This window comes from Oncorhynchus gorbuscha, linkage group LG03 (genome assembly GCF_021184085.1).
Source record: "Oncorhynchus gorbuscha isolate QuinsamMale2020 ecotype Even-year linkage group LG03, OgorEven_v1.0, whole genome shotgun sequence".
In the NCBI taxonomy this organism is placed as follows: domain Eukaryota; kingdom Metazoa; phylum Chordata; class Actinopteri; order Salmoniformes; family Salmonidae; genus Oncorhynchus; species Oncorhynchus gorbuscha.
Window position 1 is genome coordinate 94,236,162 of NC_060175.1, and position 14,456 is coordinate 94,250,617.

Sequence of the window (14,456 nt, forward strand, 5' to 3'; positions counted from 1 at the left end):
AAGAACAAAATAATGTTTTTGTTTTTTTGTCATGTACAATGCCTTGTGCTGAGAATGTTCCAAAGACAAGCAACTATCTTGTACCATTCCCGAGAAAGTTGTGGGCAGGTCTTATGCAAAATAACCATAGGACAACCATGCTCTCACCAAGCTCTCTAAGAAACATATGGTTCTCAGAATGTTATGTGCAAGCTGGGAGAGAATTATCAAATGTCATAATTTCTTGTGGCTGATCCTAGATACCTAAACAATAAAACTTAACTCCAACCATATACAGAAACAGATAGGACAGTAGAAGGACACCATGTAGCCTGATTTCAATTAACTGTCTGTCTATGGGCCTATGGGGCATGTTTACTCATATTCCACCCATTCTGTAGTAGATGAGGAGACGCCGCAATGTGGCTGATGATTACAAGCCACATGCGTCGAGGGCGGTCTGCAAGCCAGATGTTTTGGGAATTAGCTTTTCTTCTTGGGTGACATTTATGAAACCTTCTAAATCATTCAACAAAAAAAATGAATTTCAAATGTGAATAATTAAGAAAAATTCCCAAATTGATTCATCATCTTGATGAATCAACTTTGGTCTTATTAATTTATAACGAATGGCACACATACACAATCCATTTCTCAATTGTCTCAAGGCTTAAAAACCCGTCTTTAACCGGTCTCCTCCTCTTCATCTACACTGATTCAAGTGGATTTAACAAGTGACATCGATAAGGGATCATAGACTGACCAGGTGAATCCAGGTGAAAGCTATGTCATGGAAAGAGCAGGTTTACTTCATGTTTTGTACACTCGGTGTATGACATCGGCTGATGGAGAAGGCAGAGAAATGTGGCAAGCCACTGAAAACATCTTGAGAATGTAGGCTATACTAGAGTTTGATAAAGAAGGAGGAGACGCGGTTAAGGGAGTAATCCAACCAGCGGGTAAAAAGTGCTGTTTAGATGGCTCATATTCCGCTGTAACTGTACTGTACAGTATAACACCGACCAACCTCGCGCATGCATCATAAATGGGAGGAGAAAACCAGGCTGTGCGCACTCACAGCCACAGCACATCTCCACACACAGACACACACATCTCAGTGTTTTGACTTAATTCACGAAGACTGGATGTGGAAGACAGAGCATGATCCTGTGGGAAAATACTACAAGCATTAATAGCCATCATTTCTAAAGAATCGTTGGATTGTTTGATTACCGTGAGCTTCCGTTAGTAATATGTGTCATTTACACTGGTGGATTGCCTTTGCTATTTTTGATTTTCCTTTCTCCTCCTTTCTGTCCATTTTTGTTTTCTTTATTCATTGTGCCCTATGAAGGCAATTAACTATCCCTCCTACCAATCCTATTGAAAAGAGGGCAGAAAAAAAGGACATGAGAGCAGCAAATCCATTTTGATTCCTCTTGTAGCGCTCAATAATTAAATAATGTGTTGCCTATCACTCATGGAGGGGATCAAGTCTTCCGGACTGTCCCACGCGCTCAATGTGCTGCTGCTGTCCAGAGCATCACTACAGAGATAGACAGAGAACGTGAAGAGAACAGCCGCAGCATCCTGCAGTCGAGCCTGGAAAGACTCTTCAGCTGCACTACAAGGACTCATTTAGCAACCTGTCTCCTCCGTCTGACTGTCTCCTCACCAGATTCATTATTATAGGAAAGGTTCCTCGTTGCTTTTTCCTCTCTAAAGTCCCGTTCTTTGGAATGTGGTGTGGTGAGTACACGTTGATACATTACCTGCTCGTTGATACCCTGCATGGGAGAATGACAGGGTATCAGAGAGATGAATAACCCGGTTGCCTATAGATCATTTTTATAATAGAGTGACTTATGTAATACGAGATCTCATTATTTATTCTAAAAAATAATTGGTTTATTTCCATGATCAATTCTTATGAGTTTTATTTATGGGTCATGGTTGGGGAGCAGGAGGCAAACAGATGTATATCTAGTAGGCCTAGATTTATTTGTGCTTCAAAATAGAATTGTTATTATAATTAGAACCAGATATACAAAGTGCTTGGAATTCAGATGCGGAATTTTGACATTTGCCTGCTCTGTTTTCATATTCTAATTGAAGACATAATGAGGATCCTCGCACTGCTTCTGGGGATGAAAGCCGCGTGCATCCTGCTGGTTTCCTCGCTTTCAGGCACGGGGGCAGTCAACAACAGCGGCCGGTGGTGGTAAGTATTTAAATTAATCTGTGAGGTATTCATTCAATTAAATGCGCCTCCTAATGAACAATGCTCATTTCAAGGAGTCCATGCGTGGTGTGGCGGTGTATTGCCTGGAATATGCAGTGCTCTGCTTCCAAGTCAACTTAATCAACACTAAAACGTTAGGCCTGTTCCATGCTCGAAATAATAATGTGTTATTGTTGGCTCCAGCTTCATCATTTCTGTTAATTTCTGCTAGAAAACCAAGCACTAACCACAAGCCATTATTAAAATTTGAGGGTTTTAGGATAACACCTTCCAATTTAGAGCGAGTAGGTTAACTAACTCGATTTAGCCAGTTTTCAATCGAAAGTAATTACTTTCTCCATTAAATCATTTAATATAAAGGAAGTATTATTTTTCAATATGATAACGATTTCGTTTTTTGGGGAACGGTTGCAGCCCATGTTTATTCAATTTACCCCCTTCCCCCTCTCCCTCTCTCTGTCGCTTGTAATTTTGACAGTGTGGCTTGAACGGGAGACAAAAAATTCTGTCCAATGTGGGATAAATTAAATATGGATTTATTTCATGGCAGAGAGCCGTTCCATTCCAGGTCCTATTCAGGGTCCTATATATTGTCCTGCTCGTATTTTCCAAGTATGCTCAACATTCCACTCTATATAGGATAAACTGTAGGATAAATATACATTCCCTCGCCAATGTCTGCATACATTTGTTATAAACTATAAAATCAACATGTGAAATAGTGTGCCTTACACTAGCTTAAGTGGACAAATATAAATCAAATTTTAAGTAGGCTTATAGACCATGGCATACTACGCATTCTGTCACTGCAAAGACATTAAGAGAGAACAGCTGCATGAATAATATTTAACTGAATAATCAAAATGATAACGCAGACCGCAATATAATTCGTTATGGAATATGGCAGCCTTGCAATGTCACTGGGGTAAACTATACTTTTTATTTATTTTTTACATGGGTCTGACTTCTAAACCAATCATTATCACTGCAATAAGACAAGAAAATAAAGAAAGAAGATACATAGCGAGAGAGAAGAAAATAAAGAAAGAAGATACATAGCGAGAGAGAAGAAAATAAAGAAAGAAGATACATAGCGAGAGAGAAGAAAATAAAGAAAGAAGATAAAGAAAAGAAAATAAAGAAAGAAGATACATAGAGAGAGAAGAAAAAAGAAAGATACATAGCGAGAGAGAAGAAAATAAAGAAAGATACATAGCGAGAGAGAAAGAAAATAAAGAAAGAAAGATACATAGCGAGAGAGAGCGAGAGAGAAGAAAATAAAGAAAGAAGATACATAGCGAGAGAGAAGAACATAAAGAAAGAAGATACATAGCGAGAGAGAAGAAAATAAAGAAAGATACATAGCGAGAGAGAAGAAAATAAAGAAAGAAGATACATAGCGAGAGAGAAGAAAATAAAGAAAGAAGATACATAGCGAGAGAGAAGAAAAAAGAAAGAAGATAAAGAAAGAAGAAAATAAAGAAAGATACATAGCGAGAGAGAAACATAAAGAACATAAAGAAAGAAGAAAATAAAGAAAGATACATAGCGAGAGAAGAACATAAAGAAGAAAATAAAGAAAGATACATAGCAAGAGAGAAGAAAATAAAGAAAGAAGATACATAGCGAGAGAGAAGAAAATAAAGAAAGAAGATAAAGAAAGAAGATACATAGCGAGAGAGAAGAAAATAAAGAAAGAAGATACATAGCGAGAGAGAAAATAAAGAACATAAAGAAAGAAAATAAAGATACATAGCGAGAGAGAAGAAAATAAAGAAAGAAGATACATAGCGAGAGAGAAGAAAATAAAGAAAGATATAAAGAAAGAAGATACATAGCGAGAGAGAAGAAAATAAAGAAAGAAGATACATAGCGAGAGAGAAGAAAATAAAGAAAGAAGATACATAGCGAGAGAGAAGAAAATAAAGAAAGAAGATACATAGCGAGAGAGAAGAAAATAAAGAAAGAAGATACATAGCGAGAGAGAAGAAAATAAAGAAAGAAGATACATAGCGAGAGAGAAGAACATAAAGAAAGAAGATACATAGCGAGAGAGAAGAAAATAAAGAAAGAAGATACATAGCGAGAGAGAAGAAAATAAAGAAAGAAGATAAAGAAAGAAGATATAGCGAGAGAGAAGAACATAAAGAAAGAAGATAAAGAAAGAAGATAGCGAGAGAGAAGAAAATAAAGAAAGAAGATATATAGCGAGAGAGAAGAAAATAAAGAAAGAAGATACATAGCGAGAGAGAAGAAAATAAAGAAAGAAGATACATAGCGAGAGAGAAGAAAATAAAGAAAGAAGATACATAGCGAGAGAGAAGAAAATAAAGAAAGAAGATACATAGCGAGAGAGAAGAAAATAAAGAAAGAAGATACATAGCGAGAGAGAAGAAAATAAAGAAAGAAGATACATAGCGAGAGAGAAGAAAATAAAGAAAGAAGATACATAGCGAGAGAGAAGAACATTGGATTGAAATATTTATCTGAAGATGGGATAATAACGTTCCAAATCCTGGACCGACCGCGTTATACTGTCTGGCCTGTGCACTCTTAGAACACAATATTCTGGGTAGAACCAAAAAGGGTTCTATGCTTGCTTCATATATGGCACACCTTAAGGTTCTATATAGAACCTAAATTGGTTCCATACAGTACCCTATATTGAACCCACTGTTTCTATATGGAACTAATTTTGGTTCAGTAAAGAAGAACCCCTGGGGTTCTGATCAAATAACCCTACAAAAAGGTTCTGTATAGAACCTTTAGGGGTGCCATATATGAGGCATGCAACATAACCCTTTTTGTTTCTATCCAGAACTTTTTTTCTAAGAGTGTGGTCAGTCAGTTAAATAATGATGTGTCTTTCTGATTGCCAAGGGGTTGCAGGAGACACAACAATTAGGCTAAGTAACTGAAACCATAAATATAGTAGGCTGGCAATGCAATATGGCAGTCATGCTGCGGCCAATAATGGCAGCCATAATCACATCAGATAAAATAGACTGTATTGAAGTTGTTTGTTATTACTTTTGTGGCTGATACTCAAATTCCAATTAAATGTTTCCATCACCCATTATGATCAGAATCTTATATTAATAAATATATTTGAACCAAATTGTTTTTTGTTAAAGGTCAATAAATATTTTAAAGGTCAATCTCTCTCTCTGACTAACTGATTCCACCCTCTCTTCTTTCTCTGACTAACTGATTCCACCCTCTCTTCTCTCTCTGACTAACTGCTTCCACTCTCTCTTCTCTCTCTGACTAACTGATTCCACCCTCTCTTCTCTGTCTCTGACTAACTGATTCCACCCTCTCTTCTCTCTCTCTGACTAACTGATTCCACCCTCTCTTCTCTCTCTGACTAACTGATTCCACCCTCTCTTCTCTCTCTGACTAACTGATTCCACCCTCTCTTCTCTCTCTGACTAACTGATTCCACCCTCTTCTCTCTCTGACTAACTGATTCCACCCTCTCTTCTCTCTCTGACTAACTGCTTCCACTCTCTCTTCTCTCTCTGACTTACTGATTCCTTCCATCCTCTCTTCTCTCTCTCTGACTAACTAATTCCACCCTCTCTTCTCTCTCTCTGACTAACTGATTCCACCCTCTCTTCTCTCTCTGATGAACTGATTCCACCCTCTCTTCTCTCTCTGATGAACTGATTCCACCCTCTCTTCTCTCTCTCTGACTAACTGATTCCACCCTCTCTTCTCTCTCTCTGACTAACTGATTCCACCCTCTCTTCTCTCTCTGACTAACTGATTCCACCCTCTCTTCTCTCTCTGACTAACTGATTCCACCCTCTCTTCTCTCTCTCTCTGACTAACAGCTTCCACCCTCTCTTCTCTCTCTGACTAACTGATTCCACCCTCTCTTCTCTTCGTCTCTGCTAGGGGCATTGTGAATGTGGCCTCCTCTGCAAACCTCCTCACCAACTCTAAGAATGTCCAGTTGGTACTGGATCCCAGCTTGGGCCAGCTGAACCGTCGCCAACGTCGCCTCATCCGCCAGAACCCTGGGATCCTCCACGCCATCTCAGCCGGCCTGCACACCGCCATCAAGGAGTGCAAGTGGCAGTTCAGAAACCGCCGCTGGAACTGCCCGACCACCCACAGCCCGGCAATATTTGGCAAAATCGTCAACCGTGGTGAGTTGTCTGTTGTCCTTCTGGGCCTCCTCACTAAGGCAACAGGTGGACTGTTTTGGTACAGAATGTCATGGAATCTTGGATTCTCTAGTAGGCCATTTGGGAAGGGAAAAGTCTATGTTAACATATCTTGAGATTTTGACATTTAAAATAAAAAAATGCTCCATATTCTATAGCGCTGAAGATAATTTCTGCTGTTGTTGTGTCAGGTTGCCGAGAGACAGCGTTTGTGTTTGCGATCACAAGTGCAGGAGTGACCCATGCGGTTGCCCGCTCCTGCTCTGAGGGGGCCATCGAGTCGTGCACCTGTGACTACCGTCGCCGGGGGCCTGGGGGCCCTGACTGGCACTGGGGCGGCTGCAGCGACAACGTGGACTTTGGCCGGATGTTCAGTCGGGAGTTTGTGGACTCCAGTGAGAGAGGAAGGGATCTCCGATACCTCATTAACCTACACAACAACGAGGCAGGGAGAATGGTGAAGGAGACATTGTTGATTCACAGATAGCACTTCATGCTGTATGTTCACTCTCTCACTTTTTTAGTGATTATCCGTTATCAACCTATTTTTCTGAATTTCATCCATTTTCTTTCATGTTTATTCTCTTCACGTTCTTCCTAGATTTCTTTCCTCTTCCCTTTTCTCCATGTTTACTTTGCTCTTGATGTTCTTTCACCTTTTCTTTGCTCACCGTCTCCACATTTTCATTTCTTCATCTGTATCCTTTCTGCCTTCTCTCTCCAGACAGTGTCATCAGAGATGAGTCAGGAGTGTAAGTGCCATGGCATGTCAGGGTCATGCACCATCCGTACCTGCTGGATGCGTCTACCCAGCTTCCGCGCTGTGGGGGACTTCCTGAAGGACCGCTTCGACGGAGCTTCCCGGGTCGTCTATGCCAACAAGGGTTCCAACCGCGCCTCTCACCGTGCCGATCCAAGCAATCTCGAACCCGAGAACCCCTCCCACAAACCCCCGTCATCCAGAGACCTGGTCTACTTTGAGAAGTCACCCAACTTCTGCACCTACCACGGCAAGACGGATACCCACGGAACCTCGGGGAGGACCTGTAACAGCTCGTCTCCGGCACTGGACGGGTGTGAGCTGCTGTGTTGTGGTAGAGGGTTCCAAACTCAGACTGAGAAGGTCACTGAGAGGTGTCACTGTACGTTCCACTGGTGCTGCCATGTTATCTGCCTCAACTGCACCAGCACACAGACGTTACACCAGTGCCTCTGATCACAGGAGAACCAGGACAGGGGCTCAGAGATGGAAACGGACAGGCTCTTTGGGCAGGTGGTGTGTAGATAGAAGAATGGTGTGGTAGAGAAGGGAAGGACTAACTCCTTAAAGGGTTAATTGGGGGGTTGAAAAGTGAATACAGGGAGTACTAGAGCTTAATCAAGGTTTTGTTTTGTGAGGAAAGAAAAGAGAAAAGCACAACAATGATTACAGGGTGTAGAAGGAGGGTTTGTGTATGTGTGCTTGCTCCTGATGCCCTGCTGTAACAGAATATGTTAGTGTGCTTACTGGGTATTTCAATGCTGTAGCTATCCAACCATGTAGAATGGAATGGAAACCAATCCTCACTATGGCTTCCCAACACCAGTAACAAGACCAGAGGCAGATTGAGTTAAAGGAAGTAGTTACAAAGGAAATAGATTTGTGGCTAGAGATAAACAACCAAAATGAGTCTGAGAGAGATGCTGGGATTTGAGTCTTTCACCCACTCTGACCTTACAAGATACAACTAGTGTCTCTGTCCCCTCTCCATCTCTCCCCTCCACGGCAGAGAGATGTGGTGGCAGAGGAGGAGAGGGGAGGGAGGAGAATAACGGTTGCTGAACACAATGTCAGACAGATGTCTCTGTGGCGGGAGAACCACAAGCATGGGCTCTCATAAACCGGTGAAGAACTGTGACAAGAGGGTGGTTATTTTAAACATCACTGTTTTGTTTTCTTTTGCTGCAGTTCTACTTTTCTCACATAAAATTGTGTGAAGTACATCTCCCAGGATGTGCTGTCTTCTCCCCCAATTGCTATGTACTTTGGTCCTGGACGTGGACCAAGCCGTTATGATTTCCTCTCTAACTCACCACACATGCCCTCTTTGTTTAGATTGCTCTGGAATCCGCTACACCTCAACCCGGAGTTACCGCGGTGATTTACTGCACCATGGTTACTGACGTTAAAGGACTGGACGTTGTAGCCGCATCCAAGGATAACACAAAAATATTCTACAGTTTTATAACAAACTGGAATTCACTATGGGAATCATATGTATGAATAGTTTGACTATAGTATCTATACACTGAATATTGGAGAGAATAACTAGATGTATGTGTAGGAGATAGATAGTGGTGCTGCAAGAAAGTGGGGTGACCTGCCAAATAGTGAGATCTGTAATATGGCAACCCTGTTCCTAAAATGCCAATGACCAGAGCAAAATTGTGAGACTAAACACACTGCTCTGCTGTGGAAAACTTGATAAGTGTGTAAAGATAATCCATTATCTTCCCTTCCAAGTTTACAGTGGACAGACAGAGGGTTTTACCATTCAATAGGTGCTGCATCTAGCTGGGAACTAGACTTGACTATACAGTCACTACTAAGGGAAACGTATTGTATATCAGCTCAGAGAATCAAAACATTGTAAATAATATATATAGAAATATATGTTTATGCTGAAGTTACTCGCAATTTTAGGGAAGAATGACTTGCGCACCTGTCATACATAAGCCAATTGGTGGAAGGAGAGAAAATATGCTATCATTAGTCATAAGTCAGGTAATGTTTTATTGTTAAACTGTTATTATGTTTATTTCCTGAAATGTAGTTTACACATTTTTGTGGAGGGCAGGAAACAGAATTTGTTAGAAACCTGACGGAGCATTCGTCTTTTTTCCGTACTCATTTTCTCTTACCACTAATGTTTGTCATGTTTGTCATGCACTGAATATTACCATTTATGTAAATACAAACATATTTATTACTGTGAATGTTTGATACTGTTATAGAGAGAGAAGTAAAATAGTAAAACAAAGCATTTGACATCTTTTTCCCTCAAAAATGTAGCTTTAGCTTGTTTTGTATTGTATAATAGAACAATAAAGTTTATATTTTCAATGAAGTTGGCATGAAAATCAGCTCCTGACTGCCCTGTGTGTCACTGGCAGGGTATTATACTGTATCTTAGCTCCATTATTGTCATCAGTTGATGTTATATGATGGTCATATCATTTCTGTGCTTGGGAAGCCATGTGAAAATGAAGGTCCCATCCTTGTGTTTCCCAGTATGAATCCCATTACTTAGAAAACACAGCAGCAGGCACACACACTCTAACATACAGCCCTGCAACAATGCCTATCTACTCCCAAACTCCACACCACAGAAGGATCCAGATTCCCAGAGACCAGGCCACATAGCTTAACTATTACATAGGATTTTAACAGCACCACATTTTTTTGCTTCATTTACTTAAAGCAGGAAAAAATAATGAAATAATAGAAGAAATAATGAAAGCCTGCAGTCGTCCCTAAACCCCCCACCCACCCTCCTCGAACCCCCTGGCAGTCAGGCCTTTGCTCAACCACAGGAGTTTGGAAGGCACGCTGCTAGTTCCCTTTAGCCTAACCCAGCTCACCGCAGCACAGCTAGGAGCTACCAAGGGTCAGCCAGGCTGAGCGGCACTCAGCTGCACTCAGCCTGCAAACACAGACCCGCAGCCTAAAGGTCCAGCCATGAGAACACAGACCCGCAGCCTAAAGGTTCAGCCATGAGAACACAGATCCGCAGCCTAAAGATAGAGAGAGAGAGACAGAGAGACAGAGAGATACAGACAGACAGCGAAGGAAAGACAGAGATAGAGAGAGAGGGAGAGAGAGAGAGATAGAGAGAGAGAGCACGAGCGAAAGATAGAGCGAGAGAGACAGAGAGAGACAGAAAGAGAGATACAGACAGACAAAGAAAGAAAGACAGACAGAGAGAGAGACAGAGAGAGAGCGAGAGAGCTAGAGAGAAAGAGAAAGAGAGCGAGAGAAAGAGAGAGCCAGAGAAAGAGAAAGAGAAAGAGAGAGAAAGAGAGAGAAAGAGAGAGAGAAAGATAAGAGAGCAAGAGAGAGAGCAAGAGAGAGAGAGAGAGAGAGAAAGAGGGAGGGAGAGAAAGAGAGAGAGGGAGGGAGAAAAAGAGAGCGAGAGAGAGATTTATAACAAATCATTGCATGATAGATAACCATGTCCACCAAAAAAATACCAAAATATACACTTGCTTTATCGACTTCCAAAAAGCATTTGATTCTATTTGGCATACAGGACTGTTCTACAAAGTTATTGAAAGTGGTGTAGGGGGTAAAACATATGACATAATTAAATCAATGTATACTGGCAATGCATGCAGCATTAAAATTGGCAAGAAAATAACATAATTCTTTAACCAGGGGTGAGGCCTTCGCCAGGGTTGCATTCTAAGCCCTGCACTCTTCAATATTTACATCAACGAATTGGCCACTATTCTAGAAAAAACTGCAGCCCCTGGTGTTAGTCTCCAAAATTCAGAGGTTTGTTTGTCTGTGCCTACTCTTCTCAGATGACCTATTCGCAGATGAGCCTGGACCTGCTAGAGCAGTACTGCCAGACCTGGGCGCTGGCAGTAAACCCCAAAAATACTAAAATAATAATTTTCCAGAGAAGATCCACATCTCAGGGTATTAGACCAGTTCTCAATTGGTACAAAATATATAGAGTACTGCACACACTACAATTTCTTAAGTTTAAAAATAAGCTCAACTGGACACCTTAATGAGGCAGTGTCATTCCCTGACCTTAGAGATCCTTTTTATTCTCTATTTTGGTTAGGTCAGGGTGTGACTAGGGTGGGGATCATGGGATCTTGATTGTGTATTGTTACTGTGTAGCCTGCAGAACGTTACGTTCGTTTAGATATATATATATTTTTGGTGTTCATTTAAAACAAAATAAAAATGTACGCCTACCACACTGCACCTTGGTCCAATCCATCTTTAAACGAACGTAACAGAAGATCCTACCACAAGAGGACCAAGCAGCGTGGCCAGGAGGAGCAGGGATCCTGGGCCCGGGAAAAAAGTGAGTGGAGGACATCATGGACATGGGAGGAGGTTATGGCAGGGGACAAGACCCTGCCATGGAATCAGGCGGAGGCAGCGAAGGTGTCACACCCTGACCATAGTTTGCTTTGTATGTTTCTATGTTTTGTTTGGTCAGGGTGTGATCTGAGTGGGCATTCTATGTTGGATGTCTTGTTTGTCTGTTTCTGTGTTTGGGCCTGATTTGGTTCTCAATCAGAGGCAGGTGTTAGTCATTGTCTCTGATTGGGAGCCATATTTAGGTAGCCTGTTTTGTGTTGGGTTTTGTGGGTGGTTGTCTCCTGTGTCAGTGTTTGTACCACACGGAACTGTTTCGGGTTTTCACGTTTCTTGTTTTGTAGTTTATTCATGTATAGTTTTGTTTTTAAAGAACCATGAATTATAACCACGCTGCTTTTTGGTCCGCCTCTCCTTCCCAGGTAGAATCTCGTTACAGAGGACCAACGGCGACTCCGAAGTTCATGAACACAACGGAAGCCCGAGGCAGCCCCAAAAATTATTTGGGGGGGGCACACGGGTTGGTCAGCGAAGCCAAGGGGCGAGTTTGAGTGTGAAGAGGAGTATTGGGATAGACTGAGTGAGTAGTATTGTGAGATAGTTGAGGGGAGTGATGAGGTAGAGTGGATGGTTTGGTGTCTGGAGCAAGACAGTCGTCGTGAGGAGCGTGGGACCAGTCAGGCACCATGTTTTGCGGAGATACGTAATGCGTCTCCAGTGCGCATCCACAACCCGGTGCATTCTGTGCCAGCTCCTCGTACTTGCCGTGCGAAAGTGAGCATCCAGCCAGGATGGGTTGTGCCGGCTCAGCGCTCCTGGTCTCCAGTACACCTCCACAGTCCAGTACGTCCTGTGCCTCCTCCACGCACTCGCCCTGAGGTGCGTGTCACCAGCCCGGTGCCACCTGTACAGGCCCCACGCATCAGGCCTCCAGTGCGCCTCCCCAGTCCAGAGCTTCCGGCGACAGTTCCCAGTCCAGAGCTTCCGGCGACAGTTCCCAGTCCAGAGCTTCCGGCGACAGTTTCCAGTCCAGAGCTTCCGGCGATGTTTCACAGTCCGGAACCTCCTACAACGATCCACTCGCCCTGAGGTGCATGTCACCAGCCCGGTGCCACCTGTACAGGCCCCACGCATCAGGCCTCCAGTGTGCCTCCCCAGTCCAGAGCCTCCAGCAGCAGTCTGCAGTCCAGAGCCTCCAGCGACAGTCTGTAGTCCAGAGCCTCCAGCGACGGTTCGCAGTCCAGAGCCTCCAGCGACGGTTCGCAGTCCAGAGCCTCCAGCAACGGTTCCCAGTCCAGAGCCTTCAGTGAGGTTTCCCAGTCCAGAGTCCCCGGCAACAATCCCCGCACCACAGTCGCCACCGAAGATGGCGGATCCGCGAGCGGAGTGCGGTCTACGTCCTGCACCGGAGCCGCAACCAAGACTAGATGCCCACCCGGACCCTCCCCTATAGAGTCAGGTTTTGCGGCCAGAGTCCGCACCTTTGTCCGCAGTATTGTTACTGTGTAGCCTGCAGAAGGTTACGGTTGTTTATATATTTTTTTTGATGTTCATTTAAAATAAAATAGAAATGTACGCCTACCACGCTGCACCTTGATCCAATCCATCTTAAATGAACGTTACAGGCAGTGAATCAACTGAGAGAAAGCACGCAGGGCATTCTACGCCATTAAAAAAACAATTCAAATTGAAATACCTATTCAAATTTGTCTAAAACTAATTGAATGTGTCATTGAACCAATTGTACTTTATGGCAGCGAGGTGTGGGGTCCACTTGCAAAACAAGATTTCATCAAATGGGACAAACACCCCATTGAAACCCTGCATGCAGAGTTCTCTAAGATTCTCCTACATGTCCAGAGGAAAACTACAAACAATGCATGCAGGGCACTAATAATAACTCAAAATAGAGCAATTAAGTCATATCATTGCCAAGCCCTGCAATGCCAAGAGCTGAGCAAAGAAAAGAGTCCCCTCATCCAGCTGGTCCTGGGGCTGAGTTCACAAACCTGTTCTACTAACACACTGAAGCCTCAGGACCAGAACATCCAATCAATCAGAATAAACCACATTACAACACAATCAAAACAAAACTACATATCTTATTGGGAAGCACAAGCACAAAGCAAAATGCAGTGCTATCTAGCCCTAAATCGACAGCACAACGTGGCTAACTATTTGACCAAGGTTACTGATCAAAACCTAGGAAAAACCTTGACAAAGTACAGGCTCAGTGAGCACAGCCTTCCCATTGAGAAGGGTAGACACAGGAAAACCTGGCAACCACTGCACCACAGTTGAACCTGAGACAGAGCTGCATATAAATATAAAACAATTAGAGAGTGTCATTTCCCCAAATTTGAAACCCTTATTCAAGGTTTCAAAGACCTCTGATGAGAATAGGCTACCCGTCCTGTTGGGGGAGGACGCAGAGAGCTGTGGGTTGGCAGCACACTACATTGCTGCCTGCCATAAGATGAGGGACAGTGTCTGACAGACCAATCAACCTGCACATGTACTCTACTGTATGCTTATTGTTATTGTTCAATGTATGGTTATTTTTGACCCTTGGTTATTGTTGTTACTATTGTCCTGTTGACAATTTTGATTCTTATTATTTTCATATTGTAAATGTCCAAAGTAAGCTTTGGCAGTATGTACATTGTTACGTCATGCCAATAAAGCAAATTGAATTGAATTGAAAGAGAGAGAGAGAGAGAGAGAGAGAGAGAGAGAGAGAGAGAGAGAGAGAGAGAGAGAGAGAGAGAGAGAGAGAGAGAGACAGAGAGAGAGAGAGAGAGAGAGAGAGAAAAAGAAAGCCATAAAAAAGGCACGGCAGGGTTTAACTCCCAGGCCAGTTGTGAGATGGGAGGTGGTGGGAGAAGTAGTGGTGGGTAGGGGTCTGTCATTGTGCAAGTGCTGAGGAGTCAGTGGTAATTAGCTCAATTAGTGACAAAGGCAGTGT

General features: G+C 42.7%; 1 protein-coding gene across 1 annotated transcript; it reads left to right on the forward strand.

Annotated features, from left to right (window-relative positions):
- The first annotated feature begins 1,455 nt into the window (after window positions 1–1,455).
- On the forward strand, window positions 1,456–9,408 carry LOC124032275 (protein Wnt-1-like). Its single transcript, XM_046344541.1, has 5 exons — window positions 1,456–1,728; window positions 2,095–2,200; window positions 6,122–6,375; window positions 6,585–6,850; window positions 7,118–9,408. The coding sequence occupies exons 1-5, from the start codon at window positions 1,719–1,721 to the stop codon at window positions 7,607–7,609; spliced, it is 1,128 nt and encodes a 375-aa protein (XP_046200497.1). The 5' UTR covers window positions 1,456–1,718; the 3' UTR covers window positions 7,610–9,408.
- Window positions 9,409–14,456: the final 5,048 nt, after the last annotated feature.